The sequence below is a fragment of the Scyliorhinus canicula genome, chromosome 18, assembly GCF_902713615.1.
Source record: "Scyliorhinus canicula chromosome 18, sScyCan1.1, whole genome shotgun sequence".
Lineage (NCBI taxonomy): Eukaryota > Metazoa > Chordata > Chondrichthyes > Carcharhiniformes > Scyliorhinidae > Scyliorhinus > Scyliorhinus canicula.
The window spans coordinates 101,630,636-101,653,161 of NC_052163.1; the positions used below are offsets into that span (position 1 = coordinate 101,630,636).

At 47.4% G+C, this 22,526-nt stretch overlaps 1 protein-coding gene across 1 annotated transcript in view; it reads right to left on the reverse strand.

The window, feature by feature from the left end:
• Positions 1 to 22,526, reverse strand: part of myo1f (myosin IF) — a 180,548-nt gene that overhangs the window by 11,874 nt on the left and 146,148 nt on the right. The window contains exons 22-26 of the mRNA XM_038777186.1: positions 17,867 to 18,012; positions 15,198 to 15,344; positions 8,728 to 8,876; positions 3,178 to 3,258; positions 1,955 to 2,168 (exon numbers count right to left, since the gene is read on the reverse strand). Of these exons, the coding sequence (XP_038633114.1) occupies positions 1,955 to 2,168; positions 3,178 to 3,258; positions 8,728 to 8,876; positions 15,198 to 15,344; positions 17,867 to 18,012 (737 nt within the window). The remainder of the gene's footprint in view (positions 1 to 1,954; positions 2,169 to 3,177; positions 3,259 to 8,727; positions 8,877 to 15,197; positions 15,345 to 17,866; positions 18,013 to 22,526) is intronic.

Here is a 22,526-nt window from a genome sequence, read left to right on the forward strand (position 1 = left end):
CTGCTTTAATGACTGCAAGTCAGTGGTGTACCACATGAATCTGTGGCTGGGTCCCTTATCATTCATCATTTATATAGGCAACATAGATAACTATGTGGGAGGTATGATCAGTAAGCTTGCAAATGACACAATGATTGACCAGATGGTTACCAGTGAGGTTGAATGTCTTGGGTTACAGGAAGCTATAGACGGGATGGTCAAATGGGCAGATAAGTGGTAGATGGAATTTAACTCTGAAAAGTGTGAGCTGATACACTTTGGAAGGAGTAATTGGATAAGGAAGTATTCAATGAATGGTATGACGTTAGAAAGTTCGGAGGAACAAAGGGGCTTTGGCCTGTTTGTCCATAGATCTCTGAAGGTGGTTAATGGCATGATGAAAAAGGCGTATGGGACACTTGCCTGTATTGATCAAGGCATAGATTACAAAAGCAGGGAGGTCAGATTGGAGTTCTGAAGAACTTAGCTCAGGCCACAGCTGGAGTACTGTATGCAGTTCTGATCACCGCATTTTGGAAGGATGTGATTGAATTGGAGGGGGTTCAGAGGAGATTCATCAGAATGTTGCCTGGGATGGAACATTTAAGTTATGAAGAGAGGTTGGAGAGGCATGGATAGGGCTGGTTTAGCACACGGATAAATCGCTGGCTTTGAATGCAGCCCAAGGCAGGCCACTAGCATGGTTCAATTTCCGTACCAGCCTTCCCGAACAGGCGACGGAATGTGGCAACTAGGGGCTTTTCACAGTAACTTCATTTGAAGCCTACTTGTGACAATAAGCGATTTTCATTTTTAGGGGCTGGTTTAGCTCACTCGGCTAAATCGCTGGCTTTTAAAGCAGACCAAGCAGGCCAGCAGCACGGTTCTATTCCCGTACCAGCCTCCCCGGACAGGCGGCGGAATGTGGTGACTAGGGGCTTTTCACAGTAACCTCATTGAAGCCTACTCGTGACAGTAAGCGATTTTCATTTCATGTGTCGTTTTTGTTGGAGCAGAGAAGACTGAGGGGGCGACCTGATCGAGGTGTACAAAATTATGAGGGGCACGGACAGGGTGGATAGGGAGCAGCTGTTCCCCTTATTTGAAGGGTCAGTCATGAGGGGACACAATTTCAAGGTGAGGGGCAGGAGGTTTAGGGGGAATGTGAGGAAAAACATTTTTACCCAGAGGGTGGTGACGGTCTGGAATACACTGCCTGGGAGGATGGTAGAGATGGGTTGCCTCACATCTTTTAAAAAATACCTGGATGAGCACTTGGCACGTCCTGGCATTTAAGCCTATGGGCCAAGCGCTGGTAAATGGGATTAGGTAGGCAGGTCAGGTGTTTTTCACGTGTCGATGCAGACTTGATGGGCCGAAGGGCCTCTTCTGCACTGTATGATTCTGTGACTTGGCACTCGATGACCTTCTGGACTCAACATCGAGTTAAACAACTTTAGATCATAACATCTGCCTCTATCTTGTTCCATCTATTTTTTTCTTCCTTTTTTTTGTTTTGTTGGTTTGATTTTGTCTCATTTCTTTCTTAATCCTTTCATGTTTCATTCAGATGGTTTTTGCTCAGCAATTCATGCCTTGTTTGGACACCACCTTTGTTTCTTTACTACACCCATTACCCCTCTCTGTGGCTGTTGCATCATGATATCTATTATCATTCAATCTTCCCTAGCCTGCATCCCGTTACAGACCTCCTTTATTGTTCTTCCTGGCTCTCCCCTCTTCCGCTGGCATAAAAATTCTTACATTTCTATCTTTCTTCAGATCTGATGAAAGGTCAGCGATCTGAAACATTAACTCTGATTCTCTCCACATTGATGCTGTCTGGCCTGCTGGGTTTTTCCAGGATTCCAGGATTGTTTGGTTGTATTATTGAAGCGGCAATATTCTGATTCAGCGATATACAATGCTGGATCAACTATATTCAGCAGCAAATTATTGCCATGTCATCACCTACCCTGCAACTCCTTGATCAGGCACGTTCATGAACTCCATATTAGCATTGGCGTTTGTTGTTCTTCTAGCTTTAGTGGTTGCACCCTGTTTTGGCAGCGAAGGCATTTCAGAACTGACTGTGGACAATCTTGGGCCTTTCATGGGTTTGGAGTATGTTTGCTCCTGTTTGATTTGATTATTCAGTGAGAATCTTGGTGCACCATTCCGACACTGCCCTGAAGTAGGAAAAATGGTAATTGTTAGAATGACTTCTTCCTTTGAAATTCTGCGTGATTGTTAAGCTCATCTTGTGTAGTCCTGCTGAGCATTTCCAAATCTTAAGGCAAGTAAATTGTGATCAGCTCGGAGCAGTACAAACCCAAAGTGAGGTATGGATCATGAAATCCTACAAGCAAAACATAGACACACCTCACAGGTACACGCATTACTTTGTAAGGAGCTTCCCCGCTATTAATATCAGTGTATTTCAGCACTTGTGCTTCTTGTTCCTCTTGACTGGAAGATTTCCTATGTTCAGCTTTCAGCAGAATCACAAACACCACCGCATGGAATTCATTTATTCGCCACCATGAAAAGGTCAAAGAGGCTATCTGCATTTGTCCAGCTTCATATATTGGGCAGAATTTTCCCATAATCTATCAGAGTGTCAGGCTCTGACTGAAATCAGTGTGTCTCTCCAGATGCACTGCAGGGTTTTCAGACCAGACTTTCTAGCACCCTGACAAATCAGAGAGTGTGGTTTAGGCCGTCGTCTGTCGGTGCAGGGCCGGCAAGGTTGGCTCCACAGAGATCGAGGCGCCAGCGACAAAGGGTTCCCTGATCAGAACTGAGGTGAAATTCACCCCCCCGTCCCACAAACTCGAATCCAACCCCCCCCCCCCCCCCCCCCCCCCCCACACACACACACACACACATAATGGGAACACATAATGACGTCACACTGGTGGGAGGTTTGGGTATTTAGTGCGGGGAGGATCATGTGATGGGTTGCCCTCTAATGACTTGCAGATTCATTAAAACATATTTAAATTAGGTTCCCATCCTTTTTGGGTGGGAGCCTCGTTACGTCACTGGCAAGGGGTGGGGAAATAGGCAAACATGTTCTCGCGGGCGAGAATCTTGTTTCCAGATTCTCCTGGTGTTTTGTGCCCGTGCCATTATTCTCGCTGACAGCGAACATAGCCGCAAACGTGCCCCTATTGATTCTTTTTCACCATTTGTTACCTGATGGCGGTGGTGGGGCAGATCTAGTTGGCGGAGCTTTTTTAAACCCTCTGCTTTCAACAACACCTTTCCTTGTTGGCTCTGTCACAAAGGAGAGAAGGAAAATGTTAGTATCTCACAAAGAGTATGTGGCCAGTTGTTGCATGGTACCAGCTGCTTAGAATCATAGAATCCCTACAGTGCAAAAGGAGACCATTCGGCCCATTGAGTCTGCACCGACCCCACCTAACTTGCATATCTTTGGACACTAAGGGGCAATTCAGCATGGCCAATCCACCTAACCCGCACATCTTTGGACTGTGGGAGGAAACCGGAGGAAACCCACACAGACAGTGATCCAAGGACTGAACTGATGCCGGGTCCCTGTCGCTGTGAGGCAGCAGCGCTAACTACTGTGCCATTGAGTAATTATACAGTGCAAATCTCACTCGCAGCAGATTTCAGTTTTATAAGGACTCATTGCTGGAAATATATAAGGAGCTATGTTATTTAAAAGATGCATTATTAACAATTTCCGAGAGTGCATGAGAGCAATGAAGGGCTGGAAACCTTTTTTTTTATAACTTTAGAGTACCCAATTATTTTTTCCAATTAAGGGGCAATTTAGCGTAGCCAATTCACCTATCCTGCACATCTTTGGGTTGTGGGGGTGAAACCCACGCAGACACAGGGAGAATATGCAAACGCCTCACGGACAGCGACCCAGGGCCGGGATTCGAACCCGGGTCCGCGGCGCCGTAGGCAGCAATGCTAACCACTGTGCCTCCGTGCCGCCCCGAAGGGCTGGAAACCTGAGCAGTAGTAGAGAATAGTAGAACAGATAGTGAACAGACAGTGAGCAGACACGGTGAGTTAAGCAGAGTTTTGGGTTAACAAATACACCCCCTCTTAAAGTCTGAGGCATGAAAACCATGGATAAATTCTGCTTAAAATACACCCAATGTAGCAAAATAATAAACTATAAATCATAGCTGCTAGATGGGAAAAAGCAAATACTCAATTACGTGGATAGATTGGGGAAACTGGGATAGCTTTAGGAGGAGATTTGATTGGGGTATTCAAATCCACGAGGGGTCAGGACAGATTGGATAGGGAAAAAACATTCCCACTTTGGTGGAAGGTTGGAGAACGAAAGGACACAAATCAGCGGCAAAACAAGCAATGGAGACACGAGGAAACCTTTTCACATAACAAGCAGGCCTGGAAAGCGCTGACTGAGAGTTTGGTGGAGGCATGTCCAATCAAGGTATTTGAGAGGAAATTGGGTTAGCTGAAAAGGAGGAACGTGCAGGGTTACGGAGAAAAGGTAGGGGAAATGGCACTGGATGAATTGCTCTTTCGGGGAGCCAGGGCAGACGTGACGGGCTGAATATCTTCCGTTTGTGATTCATTTCTTCATCTCCTACCTCCAACCCTGGGCCAACTCTAGGCAGAGGAGCAGTGGGCTCAAAGAAATGTGTAATAAATGCAGAAAAACAAGCAAATAAACATAACTGGGGTGGGATTCTCTGACACCACCCTCCCACTGGGTTGGAGAATCGTCGGGTCGGAGAATCGCCGCCGTGGGGAGGGGGGGGGGGGTGGCGTGTGAATCCCGCCTCGCCGCCCCAACGCCGGCTGCCGAATTCTCCGGCGCCGGGGTTTTGGCGGGGGCAGGAATCGTGCCACGGCGGTCGGCGGCCGCCAACAGCGGCCCCCCCGGCGTAAATCAAACAGGTCCGTACTTGCGGGACCTGGCTCCACAGGCAGCCTGCAGAGTCCTCGGGGGGGGCGCAGGGGGATCTGGCCCCGGAGGGGTGCCCCCATGGTGGCCTGGCCCGCGATCGGGGCCCACCGATTCGCGGGCGGGCCTGTGCTGTGGGGGCACTCTTTCTCTCCGCGCTGGCTGCTGTCAACCTCCGCCATGGCTGACGTGGAGAGGAACCCCACTGCGCATGCGCGGGGATGACGCCAGCACACGCTGGCGCTCCCACGCATGCACCAACTCACGTCGGCCGGCGGAGGCCCTTCGGCGCTGGTGTGGCCCGCTCCGCCGGGTTGGGGAGAATCCCACCCCTGATCTTTGATCAAACTGTACTGCTTAAGATACATAAATCATATAATAAGAATAAAGAACAACTTATGTTTTGTATAAAAGGTTATGGGGACAGTGGATATAAAAGGCATTGACATGTCTGATCAGCCATGATTGTATTGAATGGTGGAGGAGGCTTGACGGGCTGAATGGCCTATTCCTATTCCAATATTCCTGCTACATCGTGCTTTTAAGATAACAACACTTCCCAATGCATTTGATGTTTCATAAACTGGTGATATGGTTGTTGGTTTCTGCTATGTGTTGCTAGGGAAATTGCAAATGCACTAGTGATAATTTACCAAAATTCACTAGACTCTGGGTGGTTCCGGCGGATTGGAAATTAGCAAACGTGACACCACTGTTTAAAAAAGGAGGTAGGCAGAGAGCGGGTAATTATAGGCCAGTGAGCTTAACTTCAGTAGTAGGGAAGATGCTGGAATCTATCATCAAGAAAGAAATAGCGAGGCATCTGGATAGAAACTGTCCCATTGTGCAGACGCAGCATGGGTTCGTAAAGAGCAGGTCGTGCCCAACTAATTTGGTGGAATTTTTTGAGGACATTACCAGTGAGGTAGATAACGGGGAGCCAATGGATGTGGTATATCTGGATTTCCAGAAAGCCTTTGACAAGGTGCCACACAAAAGGTTGCTGCATAAGATAAAGATGCATGGCATTAAGGGTAACGTAGTTGCATGGATAGAAAATTGGTTAATTAATAGAAAGCAAAGAGTGGGGATTAATGGGTGTTTCTCTGGTTGGCAATCAGTAGCTAGTGGTATCCCTCAGGGATCAGTGTTGGGCCCACAATTGTTCACAATTTACATACATGATTTGGAGTTGGGGACCAAGGGCAATGTGTCCAAGTTTGTAGATGACACTAAGATAAGTGGTAAAGCGAAAAGTGCAGAGGATACTGGAAGTCTGCAGAGGGATTTGGATAGGTTAAGTGAATGGGCTATGGTCTGGCAGATGGAATACAATGTTGACAAATGTGAGGTTATCCATTTTGGTAGGAATAACAGCAAACGGGATTATTATTTAAATGATAAAATATTAAAGCATGCTGCTGTGCAGAGAGACCTGGGTGTGCTAGTGCATGAGTCGCAAAAGGTTGGTTTACAGGTGCAACAGGTGATTAAGAAGGCGAATGGAATGTTGTCCTTCATTGTTAGAGGGATGGAGTTTAAGACTAGGGAGGTTATGCTGCAATTGTATAAGGTGTTAGTGAGGCCAAACCTGGAGTATTGTGTTCAGTTTTGGTCTCCTTACTTGAGAAAGGACGTACTGGCACTGGAGGGTTTGCAGAGGAGATTCGCTAGGTTAATCCCAGAGCTGAAAGGGTTGGATTACGAGGAGAGGTTGAATAGACTGGGACTGTACTCTTTGGTATTTAGAAGGATGAGGGGGGGATCTTATAGAAACATACAAAATTATGAAGGGAATAGAAAGGATAGATGCGGGCAGGTTGTTTCCACTGGTGGGTGAAAGCAAAACTAGGGGGCATAGCCTCAAAATAAGGGGAAGTAGATTTAGGACTGAGTTCAGGAGGAACTTCTTCACCCAAAGGGTTGTGAATCTATGGAATTCCTTGAACAGTGAATCAGTAGAGGCTCCTTCATTGAATGTTTTTAAGATAAAGATGTGCAGGTTAGGTGCATTGGCCATGATAAATTGCCCTTAGTGTCCAAAATTGCCCTTAGTGTTAGGTGGGGTTATGGGGATAGGGTGGAGGTGTTGACCTTCGGTAGGGTGCTCTTTCCAAGAGCCGGTGCAGACTCGATGGGCCGAATGGCCTCCTTCTGCACTGTAAATTCTATGTAATAAAGATAGATAGTTTTTTGAAGAATAAAGGGATTAAGGGTTATGGTGTTCGGGCTGGAAAGTGGAGCTGAGTCCACAAAAGATCAGCCATGATCTCATTGAATGGTGGAGTAGGCTCGAGGGGCCAGATGGACTACTCCTGCTCCTAGTTCTTATGTTCTATCTAACCTCGAGAGACTGGAGTCTTAGTCTGGTGGTTTCTTCAAATGGTCTATTAGCACAATATAGAAGATATAGTGAGAGACATACTCATATCTCTCACGAGTTTGGATTGTTCTATCCTCTCTCCTGAGTGTCTAACACATGACGGATGATGTCATTGGTACATTATGGTCTATATTGCTCATTACGATAGTTATCCTATTAACCCATTTGAATATACTTCCCAGGAGTGTTTTCTGAAAAGAAAATTGACATTGAGCCACATAAACAGATGTTAGGACAGGTGACCAAAAGCTTGGTCAATGAACTAGGTTTTAAGGAGCATCATAAAGGAGGAGAAAGAAATAAGGCATTGAGGAGATTTAGCTCGGGAATTATAGAACTTGGGACCTACTCAGCCAAAGGTATGACCACCAATGGTTAAGCAATAAAAATTGGGAAGCACAGAGGTCTCAAAGAGTTTGAGGGAGGTTATAAAGCTCAGATGGGGGACGAGTCCATGGTGACATTTGAAAACAAAGATGGGATTTTAATTTCAAGGCTCTGCTGTCAACAGTGTCCAAGGATGTAGACAGGTCGAGTGGAGGATAGTTTCCCATGGTCCCAATCATACCCCTTATGATTTTTAGAAGGGTAGTTTCAGTGCCAAAGCAAGGGTGGAAACCAGATTGGAGGGGTTCAAACATGAAGTGGTGTGAAAAAAGTGAACAAGAAAGGTGAACATGGAAGGGAAGGTAGTTTGCAAAGATAATAATAATCTTTATTAGTGTCACAAGTAGGCTTACATTAACACTGCAATGAAGTTACTGTGAAATGCCCCTAGTCGCCACATTTTGGTGCCTGTTCGGGTACACAGAGGGAGAATTCAGAATGTCCAATTCACCTAACGAGCACGTCTCTCGGGACTTGTGGGAGGAAAAGGGAGGACCCGGAGGAAACACAAGCAGAGACGGGGAGAACATGCAGACTTTGCACAGGCAGTGACTCAAGGCAGGAATCGAACCTGGTCCCTGGTGCTGTGAAGCAACAGTGCTAACCGCTATGCTACTGTGCTGAGCTGTCAAGGACGGGTTTTTAGAGGAAGTGGTGATGACAGCATATTTGAAACGGATATGGTCAGTACTGGAGAAGGGTTTACAAAAGTATACATGACGTTTGGCAGCAGAATGCCCATTTATTCACCATTTAATATTTTATGTTGTAGGGAGAATGATTATCCATAGCATAAATATAAACATGAAAGCATAGCTGGATATATTCTGATCAATTGTCCTATTGTGCTCTCACATTTTTAGGACTCTAAATTTGAATAGATTGCCACAAGTAATTTATTAGTTGTTTATTAATTGTTTAATGCAGTATCTTTCACAGTTACTGAAACAGCCCTCTTTCTCTTAATCAATTCTCATCCTTGTTTGGAAACCTTAGCACTCACAAAAAACTGCTCCTTTTAATGGTACTTTATAAGGTACTATGCAGAACCACTTACTCGAATTCTTCGGTAAACCATCTCCAATACTAATATTAAGTGACTTTCCTGCAGGTTTAATCAATACCATCTCTCCCTGGCCTCTGCTGAAGATCAGGTTTCGCGTGCCACCTCCTCCCCATCCTTCTTTCTTGACTTTGAATTGTATGCTGTTAAATGCAAACAAAATCAAACAAAGTACCATAATTAAAAGCAACAGCAACAGGGCATCGATATTTAGAATGATAAATTTAGCATCACTGATTAAACACACAGATTAGCACCTAAGGAAAAAAACAACAGTCTTTCGGGTGATTGCAAGGTGTCACTGCGGAATGCGATGGAAGTGGATTGGCAGGGATTTGGCTAGTTTTATAAATACAGGCACAGAGGTCAGAAGCAGGGACGTTACGATGAGCCATTATAAAACTTTAGTGTGGTCTCAACGTCCAATTCTGGGCACCTAGCCTCAGGAAAGATGTGAAGGCTATAGGGAGGTTGCAGAAAAGGTTTATGAGAATAGTTACAGGTGTGAGCGGCTTCAGTTAAATTGAATGACTACAAAAGTTGAGTTTGCTTTGGGGAAGAGAAGGTTGAGATGAGATGATAGTTGTGTCCAATATCATGAGGGGTGTAGACGAATGTGACAGGGAGAAAGTGTTACTATTGGCAGAAGGACACCAGTTTCCTTCTCCTTACCCTCAGTTCAAATTTGACGTTCTCAAGAGTCAAGAATTCCAGCAGGTCCCCCTGCCACGCCAGCGCACAGGGTGGAGAGATTGATCTCCACCCTAACAGGATCTGCCTTTGGGTGATCAATGAGGCGATCAACCCCGGCTGGTCCAACACCCCGAATATGGCCATCGTGGGCCCGGATCCAGCACCACTTTAGAGATTACCCTAAAAACCTCCTTCCAGTAATCCTCCAGCTCTGGACAGGACCAAAACATATGAACGTGGTTTGGGCCCCCATCCCCCCCCGCAACGTTCACACACATCTTCTACCCCTTCAAAGAGCCGACTTATCCTCGCCCTTGTGAGGTGTGCGCTATACACCACCTTCAGCTGCATTAGCCCCAACCTCGCACACGAGGTGGAGGCATTCACCCTCCGGAGCACCTAACACCAGAATTTCTCCTCCATACACTCTCCCAACTTTCCCTTGATCCCTTCCAGTGGTGCCTTCTCCTCTTCCAAAGTAACCCCGTAAACCGCCGATACTACCCCCTTCTCCAGTCCCCCTGTCGACAGCACCTCCTCCAGCAATGTGGAAGCCGAGGGTCGGACGACGGCTTCCACAGACCGTAGCAGCCATTGACCAAATTATTCCAGGACCTGTTTGTGGCCAACGAACAAGCAGAAGAATAACCAAGTCGCCAAGAATCAGGGGAAAGTAGCCAAGGAGTGAGAGGGAGGAATAGACCCAAGGGGGGGGGGGGGGGGGGGGGAGAACAGCTAAACCTAAGAGAAAAGAAACGCGAACCACAGGAGGAAGGGAGTGTGGGGGGGGGGGGGGGAAAGAGAAGAGGGAGGAGACAGGGAACGATAGAGGGGAACCAGAGAGGGGGGGGGGGAGGGGCAAGGGAATGATAGCCGGAAGGAGAGCATGGGAAACGTCAACAAACTTGGCAAATACAGTAACAGAGAGCATGGAAAATACAGGTGAAAGACGGGACGAATGGCCGAAGCGGAGGTGAACGCGTGACGACAACAGCAGCGAAAATCATCCGGGAGAAGCAAGCAACAACACCAACACCAGATCCATTCTCGTATTGCCCTCTCTGTATTGGACGTAACTAATGTATTTGTTTCTCCGTCACCCAAATGTATATGTACCCCCCCAGTTCCCCCTCCCCACAAACAGGTGCCTACTTATTTGTTAAGAATTATATTGCTAATTGTACAGAGTTGCTGTTGTTGAGCTAGTGCACAATATCATACCAGTTTTTTTCTTTTTGTTTCTCTTTTATATATATATATTTTATTCTGTGTACATAACTGTAAATATACTTTGTTCAAAAACCCAATAAAAAACATTTAAAAAAAAGGTGAGTCTCCCTGCAGTATTGCTACATCTGCCTTCAAACTTCCAAGATGCGCAAGCATCCTTGACCTCTTGACCCGGCCTCCCACCCCTCACTTTCAACGTGGCTATCCTAACTGGGGGTCTCTCAACCTCCCCCCCCCTTCTTATCCACCATCGGGCCCTGCCCCATGAGCCTGACCCATCCCTATCAGACTCCCAGACTCCCTCCTGCATTTTCCCTCGAAAAATCTCACCCAGTCTTGATCCTCTCCCCCCAACTTGGTTGCTTGCCTCATAGGCCCATCGAAACCTGCTAACCAGGCTCCAAAGTCCGCAGCCCTCCTCTCACCTCACCTCCGTTCACTAGCCGACTTTATTTAGCTAGCCTGGGTGCCCCCCCCCACCGCCCCAAATGCATACTGCCCCTCCCACCCAGTCCCAGAAAAAAAAGAAAAACAATCAAACCCATACAATTCAATAAAATAACATATAACAGTTGCAACAAAAAGAAAGGAACAAGAATGCCAATCAAACCAAAGAAAAACTTAAACTCTATAACAATGTGAAGTCACGTAAGTTACAATACAGGTCAATAAAATGAAAGTTAGAACATTTATACATTTTCCAGCTCGCCAATCACAGTCCACGATCTGTCTTCCAGCTCCACTCCTCACTTCTGTCCCAAGCCTCTGCCTTCACGAACGCCTCAGCCGCCTCCACCGTTTCAAAATAAAAATCTTTGGCGTTGTACGTCACCCTCACCTTTGCCGGGTGTACCATACCAAATCGCAGCCCCTTGTTGTACAGTGCCGCCTTCACTCGGCTGAACGCCGCTCGTCTCTTCGTCAACTCCACCATCAAGTCCTGGTAAATCCGAACTCTAGCACCATCCCACTGCATCTCCCGCTTCTGCTTCGCCCAGTTTAACACCTTCTCCTTCATGTAGTATTTATGGAAGCAGATAATTACTGCTCTCGGCAGCTCATTTACATTGGGTTTTGGCCTTAACGACCGAGGAGCTCGGTCGAATTCATACCGGGAGGGGCCTTCACCCTCCCCCATCAACTCCGCCAGCATCTTAGCAAAGTACTCTGTTGGCCTTGAGCCCTATGCAACTTCGGGCAAGCCCACAATTCTCAGATTGTGCTGCCTCGAGCGGTTCCCCACCAAGGGGTCGAGCTTTGCTCGGAGTCCTCTGTTGACTTCCACCACCCTCCGCAGCTCGCCCCAATCGAGGTGAGCCGGTCGCTGTTCTGCGACACGACCTCCTTCACTTACTTCATCTTTTCACCTTGTTCTCTCACCTCGGCCGATGTCTTTGCCACACCCAGCCTCACCGGGGCGATTGCCTCCTCCACCAATGATCTCAGTGCGACCTCCATCTCCTTCCTCAATGCCTCCATGTGCCTCGTAAACTGCTTCTCCAGCTCCACAGCCATCACCTCGGTCATCCTTTCCACTATAAGTGGTGCGGCTCCACCACACGGTCTGGCATCCACCATCTTGTCAGCATTTTTACTGGTCCTCTCATTCGACGGCGAACCTGCATTTCCTCCCTTCTTCACAGCTATTTTTGGCATCCATTAACCACTTAGGATTTTTCTCCTTCATTCAGAAGGGCACCAGTTTAAGGTGGATGACAAAAGGACCAAAGGGACATGTGGAAAATCTTTTGTATACATCGAGTAGTTAGGATCTGGAATTTACTGCCTGAGTGTGTGGTGGGGTAGACACATTCAGGGGCTTTCAAAAGGGAATTGGATAAGGACCTGAAGAAAATTTCAGGACAAGGTAGAAAGGGAAGGGAGTGGAACTTGCTGAATTGCTCATGCAAAAAACAGGCACAGATGAGACTGGCCAAGGGGCCTCTTTCTCTGCTGTAACCAGTCTATAATTTTGTGTACACCATTCATCATGAAGCTCTGCACATTGTCCCTTCAAATACAGATAGGACCACATCACGCACGTACGCACCATAACTGTTGCACAGTTTGGGGCCACAAAGCCCAGAAATCAAAATTATTTATTTCAATCTGTTTGGATCATGGATTTGGACCGGCTAAGTTGGTTTCCAAGTTTCCTTTCTTTATAAATCTTTTTATTGGCATTTTCAAAATTATATATATTGCCGTTCGTTTTCATTTACTGTACAATACAGAAAGATTTGTCCTTTTCTTCCCTTAAAGTTTTCTATTTAGTCTGTCACCATCCGAGTTGGCGTGTAGTCCTCCCCGTCCCCCTCCTACCCAGCCTCTACCTGTCCCCCTCCTGCCCACCCCCCCTTGTGCCCTCCGGGGTCGGTCTGGTTCCCCCTATTCCTCCCCTTTCTTTTCTCCCACCCCCCGTCGGCTTCGGCCGGGTCTCCCCTGTGGATTGGGGGGGGGGGGGGGGTGGCGGTTGCCCCCTCCCCCCACGTTGCCTCTTTTGTGCCTCCCCAACCCTTCCTCCTCTTCCCCCCTCTCTCCCCCCGGGTTGTGCGTTCCTGCTGTTCCTCCTTTTCTTTCAGACTTTTTCCCCTCTCTTTTGTTTTAACTTTCCAGTTTCCCTGGTTTCCAAGTTTCATCCACAAACACCATCCCCTATACCCAGTTGGAAGCCACCTTCAGGTTAATATCAGGACCAATATTTCTGCAGATTAGTTTTGAATTTACACCCCGAGAAAACCTGACTTGCAAAAAAAAAAAATTTCACGGGATGTAGGTGTCGTGTCGCTGGTTAGGCCAGCATTTATTACCCATCCCTAGTTACCCTGCAAAAGGTGGTGGTGAGCTGCTTTCTTGAACTTCTACAGTCCTGAGGTGTAGGTACACCCACAGTGCTGTTGGGGAGGGTATTCCAGGATGATGCCCCAGCGACAGATAAAAAACGATGATCTACATCCAAGTCAGAGTGGTGAGTGACTTGGAGGGGAACCTCCAGGTGGTGGGCTTCCCCGGTATCTGCTGCTCTTGTCCTTCTAGATGGTGGTGAGTTGGGAGGAGCTGCCTGAGGAACCTTAGCGAGTTACTGCAGTGCACCTTGTAGATGGTACACACTGCTGCCACTGTTCGGCAGTGGTGGAGGGATTGAATGTTTATGAAAGGGGTAGCGATCAAGCGGTTGCTTTCTCCTGGATGAAGTCAGGTTTCTTGAGTGTTGTTGGAGCTCCATCCAGTTAAGTGGAGAGTATTCTATTACACTCCTGACTTGTGTCTTGTAGATGTTGGACAGCCTTTGGGGGGATCAGGAGGCGAGATACTTGCTGTAGGATTCCTAGCCTTTGACCTGCTCTGGTAGCCACAGTATTAATATGGCTGGCCCAGTTCAGTCTCTGATCAATGGTAACCCCCAGGATGTTGATAGTGGGGGATTCAGCAATGGCAATGCCATTGAATGTCGAGGGGTGATGGTTAGATCCTGTCTTGTAGGAGATGGTCAGTTGTGTGACACTCATGTAACTTGTCACTTGTCATCCCAAGCCTAGATATTTTCCAGGTCTTGCTGCATTTGGACATGGACTGCTTCATTATCTGAGGAGTTGCGAATGGTGCTGAACATTGTGCAGTTGTCTGCGAACATCTCCAGTTCTGACCTTATGATGGAAGAGAGGTCATTGATGAAGCAGCTGAAGATGATTGGACCTCGGACACTACCCTGAGGAACTCCTGCAGTGATATTCTCTTACTCATCCACAATGCCCGGCCAAACCCTAAGATTCCATTTTCTATTTTAAATTAGATTACCAGCAGTTAAAGTTTTCTCTTTCCCGTTATTTAAGAAACGATTTGTGTTCACTGTCTCAACTGCGCTGACAGGAATATAAAACTCATCTGTTACTGTAATGAGTCTCTGACAGAGCATTTGGTTATGGCCTTACAGTGTTATGACTGCTGTTATTTGCTTCCTGTATTTTTATTTGATAACACAGAGGTGTGGAGCATCACTGTCATGGGGAGACCCCTATAATGAGAGCTGTTGAATGTTACTTGTGGTTACTTAGGGGTAAGTCATATTTACCTCAGGGTTGGTTGACTGGGGCACTGGGGAAGCGTGGGAAAATATAAAAATGATGCGGCAGACTATTAAAAAGGTACAGTGGTCGCAATACAAATCCAGAAGTGATTGTAGTTTAGTATTCATTGTCATAGCAGGTTAGGTGATACCATATCCTATTTTCACAGTCATTTGCAGCCTGAAATATTCAAAAAAATTTTTTTTTAGCGTATCCAATTATTTTTTTCCAATTAAGGGGCAATTCAGCGTGGCCAATCCACCTAACCTGCACATCTTTGGGTTGTGGGGGTGAAATCCACGCAGGCACGGGGAGAACGTGCGAACTCCACACGGACAGTGACCCAGGGCCGGGATTCGAACCCGGGTCCTCAGCGCCGTAGGCAGCAATGCTAACCACTGTGCCACCGCGCAGCCCATGAAATATTTGATCACGTGACCAAAGAAGAAAAAACAAAACAAGGTGCTTTCTTACGTGTCAGCAAAACTGAGCTGAAGTTTCTGATGTGTCAACTCTTCGGTTCGTTTGCACAGAAGACTAACAAATTCTGTTTTAAAAATGGACTCCAGGACACTATCATACTCTGCCTCGTGAAGAACAACAAAATCATCTTGCCTGGTGCTAAAATAAAAGGAGAAGACAAGAATTATTTCATTTATTATCTCTCCAAGGTGCATCTGTCACTGCTTTCGACAGGAGCATGTGATAGGAGATCGGAAACCGTGAAGCTAAAACAGTAATTAACAATCGACATGTCTCACAAACAATAAGAGTTGAAACAAAATAGACGAGTTGAGAGCTTTATCATTTCTGAGCTGTTGCGTTTTCTAAAGGTGAAATATGATTTGGTCCCTCTTTTCTAAGGTCTGTATGGGTCTAAGACCAAAGTGTAAAAACTCTTCTCTGATGTGATGACATATGAATTTGTTAGCCTGATTAAGGAGTTAATGTTGTGTAGTCTATGTACTGGTGGAAGAGGGATTAGCTCACAGACTGGACTTGGGTCCATTGTCAAAAGTGGGTGAATGAAGCTCTGCACTATCTCGGAGACACGATCTGCTGAAGCCAGACTGTCATTGGGTGGAAAGTGGTGAGCAACATCATCCCTCAGTTTCTAGAACAGTTGACAAAATGTATAAATTGTGACATCTTCATCGAACTAATTTTAGGAGGAAGTCAATTCTATCATTCTTGTGTAAGTCCCCCAGTAGATCAAAACAATAGTTCTGCATGGATTTGTTCATTTAAAAGGACTCTTTTCTAAGCTAACTTGGGCTGGATTCTGTATTGCTGGCAAGGATGGAGAATTTGGCCGAGCTGTTCGCTGGAGGCAGGATTCTCTACTCCTGGTGCTTGTCAATGGGATTTTCCATTGAAACCACCCCACACCATTGGGAAAGGCGGGGGGTGCGTTGTCGGTGGCAGCAGAGAATTCCGCTGCCAGCGAACGGCTGGAGAAACCGGCCCACGATATTCTTAATAATGTTATCAACCGAAGAAAAACTGACATGCTCACAGCTGTGGGAAGCCTGGAGTTTCCAGCCTTTCCGGTTCAGGCACAGAAATGAAGAGAATCCATTCTGTTTGGATGGTGGAAAGTTGCAGGTTCCTATATGATTGTATCCCCTGTGTCAGCAGAAAGGGGAGGGGAAGACTAGGAATTAACTTTGAAAAGCTGCAATTTCTTGTGATGTCAAGTGACATCAGTGAGCTGTACGTGACGGGGATTCTGGAGGGTGGAATCTTGTGGTGGTGACGGGAGTCTTGGCAGCCGGTTAGAGAGCTGCCGAGATCCCGTTGTCACCTCTTTTCAGGAATGCCCGTCTCATTTGTGCCAGTCAGCCACTTAACAGGTCAGCACAGGTCATACCTCCCACCCCCGAGACCAAGGATCCCAGGGTCAGAGGTCCTGCCCGCCGAGAAGCACCATTGAGAAGGTTGCTGCCAGTATTACACTCAAGTGAATCCTTGGGTCGAGGAGGGACCCGGGCACAGGTGAATCCTTGTGGGGAAGGATTCACATGCCACCAAACACACCACAGGGAGGGCACAAGATTACACTTTTAGTTTAGCTCTGTGGTCACATACCATACAATTTGTTATACACTTGGGACATAAGGGCTCGCTTGGTAACAGATCATAACAAAAAACAAGAATCAAATATTAATAAGTAATTATCATGAAAGATGTGTGCAAGATGTATATTAGGAGGAAAACACAATGGGGTTAACTTTGAATGTGTACAATAGTGTAAAACAATGACATTGGATCAGTCATCTGTTATAAACTCTGCCAAAGCTGGGCTTCGCTTGGTTGCAATTCACACAGGACAAAATATTCTAATGATAGCAACCATAATAGAATGTAAGAGCAGGGAGGTTATGATGGAGCTGTATAAAACAATTTTAGGTAACAGCTGTAGTACTGTATGCAGTCCTGGTCACCACAGTATAGGAAGGATATCATTGCAATAGAGAGGGTGCAAGAGAAGATTCACCAGGATGTTGCCTGGGATGGAGAATTTCAGCTATCAAGAGAGGTTGGTTAGGCTGAGTTTGTTTCCCTTAGAGCAGAGAAGGCTGAGGGTAGACCTGATTGAGTTGTACAAAGTTAGGAGGGGAGATAGGAAGAAAGCTTTCCCCTAAGTAGAAGGAACAATAACCAGGGCCATAGATTTGAGGTAATCAGCAGGAGATTTCGAGGGGATTTGAGGAAAATTCTTTTTACCCAGAGGGTGGTTGGAATCTAGAACTCACTGTCTGAAAGGGTGATAGAGGCGGGATCCCTCAAAGCATTTGAGACATATTTAGATGAGTACTTGAAATGCCATAGCATATAAGGCAAGGACCAAGTGCTAGAAATGGGGTTAGAATAGATAGGTGCTTAATGGCTGGCGTGGGCAACGATGGGCCGAACGGCTTCTTTTGGTGCCATAATACTTTATGACACTAAGGGAAAGAACAGGAAACCACTTGAGCTACTCTTTCCTCATAAATGACTCATGAATCTCATGTGTGAGATGTGAGTTATGACCCGCCCAAGGCAGGACAAGATGGAATGCGCAGTCGATGCTTTCTGGGGTCTTTGCTAGAGTGGTTCGACAGAAAAGGAAACATCTAACCACAAAAATGAGATTACTGTACCTCATAGAAACAGCAGTAATGTTCTGAATTTCAATCTTCCTTTTCAGGATCTCCTTGATTTGACCCTTTTCCGGCCCTTTTTTAATCTTTTCTCGACCAATTAGATAAATGTACTTTGAGGATAGTATAAGATCACGCTTTATACCCTGAAAAATTGGATGTGATGTACGACTCGTTATTTTATACAGAAATGCTATGGTGAATACTGTGGTCATACGATAAATAACTCGATGGCTACAATGCACAGGTCCTACACACTGGGTGTGATTCTCCGACCCCCCCCCCCCACCCCGCCGGAGAATCACCGGGGGGGGCGGCATGAATCCTGCCCATTGCTAGTAAACGTGGGGCGGCACCTCTGCCAGCTGTTCGCCTGCTGTCAGTCTCCAAGGTCAAACTAAAACATTGAACATAATTGACTATTCAAGGTTCATAAAATGTACCATTATTGGTTTATACAGGTTATTACAGGTTTTAAAACTATAACTAAATTATTATTGGCTGTATTAAAAGGTACATTTTTAACACATTGATGTGAGAGTCTTCTGTCTGCTGTTTTAACACCAACACTATTCCATTTGCTTTAAATGCACTATTTTTTTTCCTGTTCCTCCAACATGAGTTAAGGCTGAAAGAGAAATTGAAGAACTTAGAAAGGAAAGAGAGATGGCAGGGCTAAATTTTTCTGTCCCTTGCTGTCAAGGGACATGCATTTCCTGAACTGTAAAGATCAGGGCAAGCCGTGTTCCACTAGAATTCTGTTCCTTTCAGGTCGCACCAAGGTTTCCAGAATATTCTCTGAGGGATTGCCGATAAACCCTGCAATAAAAGCAGTTGAGTTGAGGTGGGAGGAAAGCGCAGGTTGGCAGCAAAGCAGCTTCAGGCTCCACCACCCAAATTTTCTGTCATTCGGCATCATAGTCACCCCCTGCTCTCTTCTCATTGCACGTGGAATCATAGACGTGAATCCAACCTGATGAACAAATTGGGTTGGATTTTCCAACACCCCCCCCCGGGCATGTTTTGCGGCGGCCTACCATTGGTCAGCAGCGCAATCTTCAGTCCTGCCATTGCCAAAAGGTGTACTTGTTGGTCGCACCTTTCGCCACTGGGGAACACGCAGTGGCAGGGAGGGGGTGCACGGTCAGCGGGACTGGAAGATCCCACTGATGGGAACAGTTGGAAACGTTTGGCCAATGTGTCCACTTTCCAAGACCTGTGTGGTATAAATAGGGACGGTCATAACATTTTCCAGATCTCATTCACTTTTATACATCTGCAATTTTCCTCACTGTCTACATCTGGATGCAGGTGAAGTAGAGTGACTGACCTCATCTAAATCTGGATAGATTTGTATGGTTACTTCATTTCAATTAGGCCAGTGTATTATTAGGTGCAGGCATGATCCTTGGCAAGGGCCTGTGCCTGTAAATGGGGACAAAAATCTATTTGCCACTGCAGGCATGAGGAATAAGATTCAGGGCGCGATTCTTCGCTCCCCACACCGGATGGGAGAATCGCGGGAGGGCCGGGCGACTCATTTCACATCCCCCTGGCGCCCCCCGCGATTCTCCCACTCCCCGCTTGGAAGCATCGCCGCTCGCCGTTTTTCACGGCGACCGCCGATTCTCCGGATGGGCCGAGCGGCCTGACGTTCTCGACCGGTTCACGACGGCAGCAACCACACCTGGTCGCTGCCGTCATGAACATGGGCGCCAAAGGCCCGTTTGAAGCTTGTGGGGGGCTGAGAGGGGAGTGAGCACCGCGGCCGTGCACCGATCGTCGGGCTGGTGTCTCAAAGCGACGCACTCTTTCCCCTCCGCCGCCCCGCAAGATCAACCCGTTACGTCTTGCGGGGCAGCGGAGGGGAAGACGGCCACCGCGCATGCGCGGGTTTGAGCCGTCAGCCGCGCATGCGCGGGTTGGAGCCGACCAACCTGCTCATGCGCGGCTGACGTCACGTAGGCTCCGCCGTTGCATCATTCCCGGCGCCATTCAAGCGTCAAGGCCCGGCGGCCAAGAATAATGGAGCGCCGCTCCTAGCCCCCCGGGTGGGGGTGAATACGGTGAGAGGAGCGGCCTCCGAGGCCGTCGTGAAACTCGGCCGAGTTCACGACGGCCTTCACGATTTTTCCCGGGAGCGGAGAATTCCGCCCTCAGTGTCTACTGACTATTTTCCCAGACCAGCATCCAGGCGACCTTCAGCACCTGTCTTACCAACTCAAGAGAAGTAAATTTCGTTACACTGCAGGTAGCAGCCAGGCCACACCCAGATCCTTCAATCTGAGCAGGATTGACGTTGAGGCCAAACTAATAATAATAATAATAATAATCGCTTAGTGTCACAAGTAGGCTTCAATAAAGTTACTGTGAAAAGCCCTTAGTCGCCACATTCCAGCATCTGTTCGGGGAGGCCAGTACGGGAATTGAACCCGCGCTGCCGCCTTTTTCTGCATCACAAGCCAGCTGTTTAGCCCACTGTGCTAAACCAGCCCCAAAGCCCTGGGGCGCAATTCTCCGCACTCACGACGGTGCGGAGAATAGCGTGGCTCGTAAAATTTTACGGCCACGCTAGTCCGACGCCCTCCCGCTATTCTCCCCCCACCCCACGCCCGACTCCCGATACGAATCGCTGCCGCCGTTTTTTTACGGCCAGCAGCGATTCTCAGCTGTCCGATGGGCCGAGTTCCCAGCCCTTTACGGCTGTTTTTACGAACGGCAAACACACCTGGTCTGGCCGTTCATAAAAACGGCCGTAAAGTCCCGACTTTTAAAACCATGGCACTGATTGGCACGGCAGTACCACGGCCGTGCCAAGGGTGCCATGGGCCCGCGATCGGTGGGCACCGATCGGTGGGCACCGATCGCGGGCAGCGGGTCCGATGCCCGCGCACTCTTTGTCCCTCCGCCGCCCCGCTATATCACTTCGCGGGGCGGCTGAGGGGCATCCCGGCCCGCGCATGCGCGGGTTTCGCACAAATGCGCGATGACGTCATCCGCGCATGCGCGGGTTGGAGTCTTCCAATCCGCGCATGCGCGGCTGACGTCATATGACGCGTCAGCCGGCGCAAACTCTGGCAAGCGGGCTTAACGAAATTCGTTAAGCCCGCGATGCCGGAGTTTACGGCGGCGGCATGCTAGCCCCGACCGGGGACCAGAATCGGTTCCCGGTCGGGGAGGGGGGGGGGCTGTCGTCAAACCCACCCGGATTTGACGCCAGCCTTACGATTTCTCCCCCTCTGGGAGAATCGCGCCCCTGATTCTTCTGGCTCCTACTTCAAATGGAAACCCATTTGGTGAACGAACAGTAAAATAAGATCAGAAGGCCCATTAAAAGACTTCCATCTCATTTATTTGTCTGTAGGTCAGACAAATAAATGTCTGACCTACAGCAGGTAGGTCAGCATACTCTTCAAGGTGTAAACATTTTACTCTTGCTCTACAAAGCATCTGTTCTTGGGATGTGAGCATTGCTGGCCAGGCCAACATTTATTGTTCGTCCCTAATTACTTTGAGAAGGTGGTGAGCTGCCTTCTTGAGCCACCTTGTCCTTTTAGGTGGTCGGCATTGTGGGTTTGGAAGCTACTGTTGAACGAACGGCAGCAAGTTGCTTTGCATTTTGAAGATACCATACACTTTTGTCAATGTTTAAGGTGGTGGACGGGATGCGGATCAAGCAGGCTGCTTTGTTTTGATTGGTGTCGAGCTTCTTGAGCGTTGATGGAACTGCACTCAGACAAATGGAGAGTATTTCATCATACACATGACCTGTGCCTTGTATCTGGTGGACAGGCCTTGGGACAGGAAGTGAGTTACCCATTGCGCAATTCCTAGCCTCTGATCTGCTCTGTAGCCACAGCATTTAAATGGTTGGCCCGTTTCAGTTTCAGGAAAATGATGAACCCCCCAGGGTATTGGTGGTGATGTAAAGGAGGTGAAGACTGAGCATAATTGCTCTATGTTGCTTTTCCCTCTCCTTTCAGCATTCACTGTACACCAAACAGAAAAATATCTGCCCTGATATATATAATCTCAATATTGCATGATAGTGCTGTATCTAGGAGATGACCTGATGTCGTAAACTATTGTGACATTGGAGATATTCTTTTAGATAACCCAGTCCAGACAATCATATGACTCTTTATATACAGTTGGACTAACAATCAGTTATCAAAATCAAATCTAAGTCTGAATGAGATTCCATGGCAATGTTCGCTAAATCTTGATATTTTTACTATCCTTTTAAAAAACTATATTTTTATTCTCGTCCTTTTTCACATTCTAATCCAAATTTACACCCACCAATAAATAATCAACGGTAATATTTTTACGATCATAAACCATAGGCGGAATTCTCCGCCGACGGGATGTTCCGTTTTGCCGGAACCCGGGGGGTTTCCCGACGGCATGAGGCTGCCCCACAATGGGAAACCCCATTGACTGGTCGGCGTAACGGAGAATCCCACCGGCGGGTTGAGGCAGAAATGTGGTGCAGTGGGGCGGAGAATGCAGCCCCAGTTTTCTGAATCATACTTTGGCAATGGCATGGTTATTATTTTTGGGTGCCTCCCACAGAGGTCACTCAGTGTGGAAGGATGGAGAGAAGCGAGTGAAAACAGAGAAAAAGACAAAGCAAAAGAAAAATGGAACGGGCAGCACA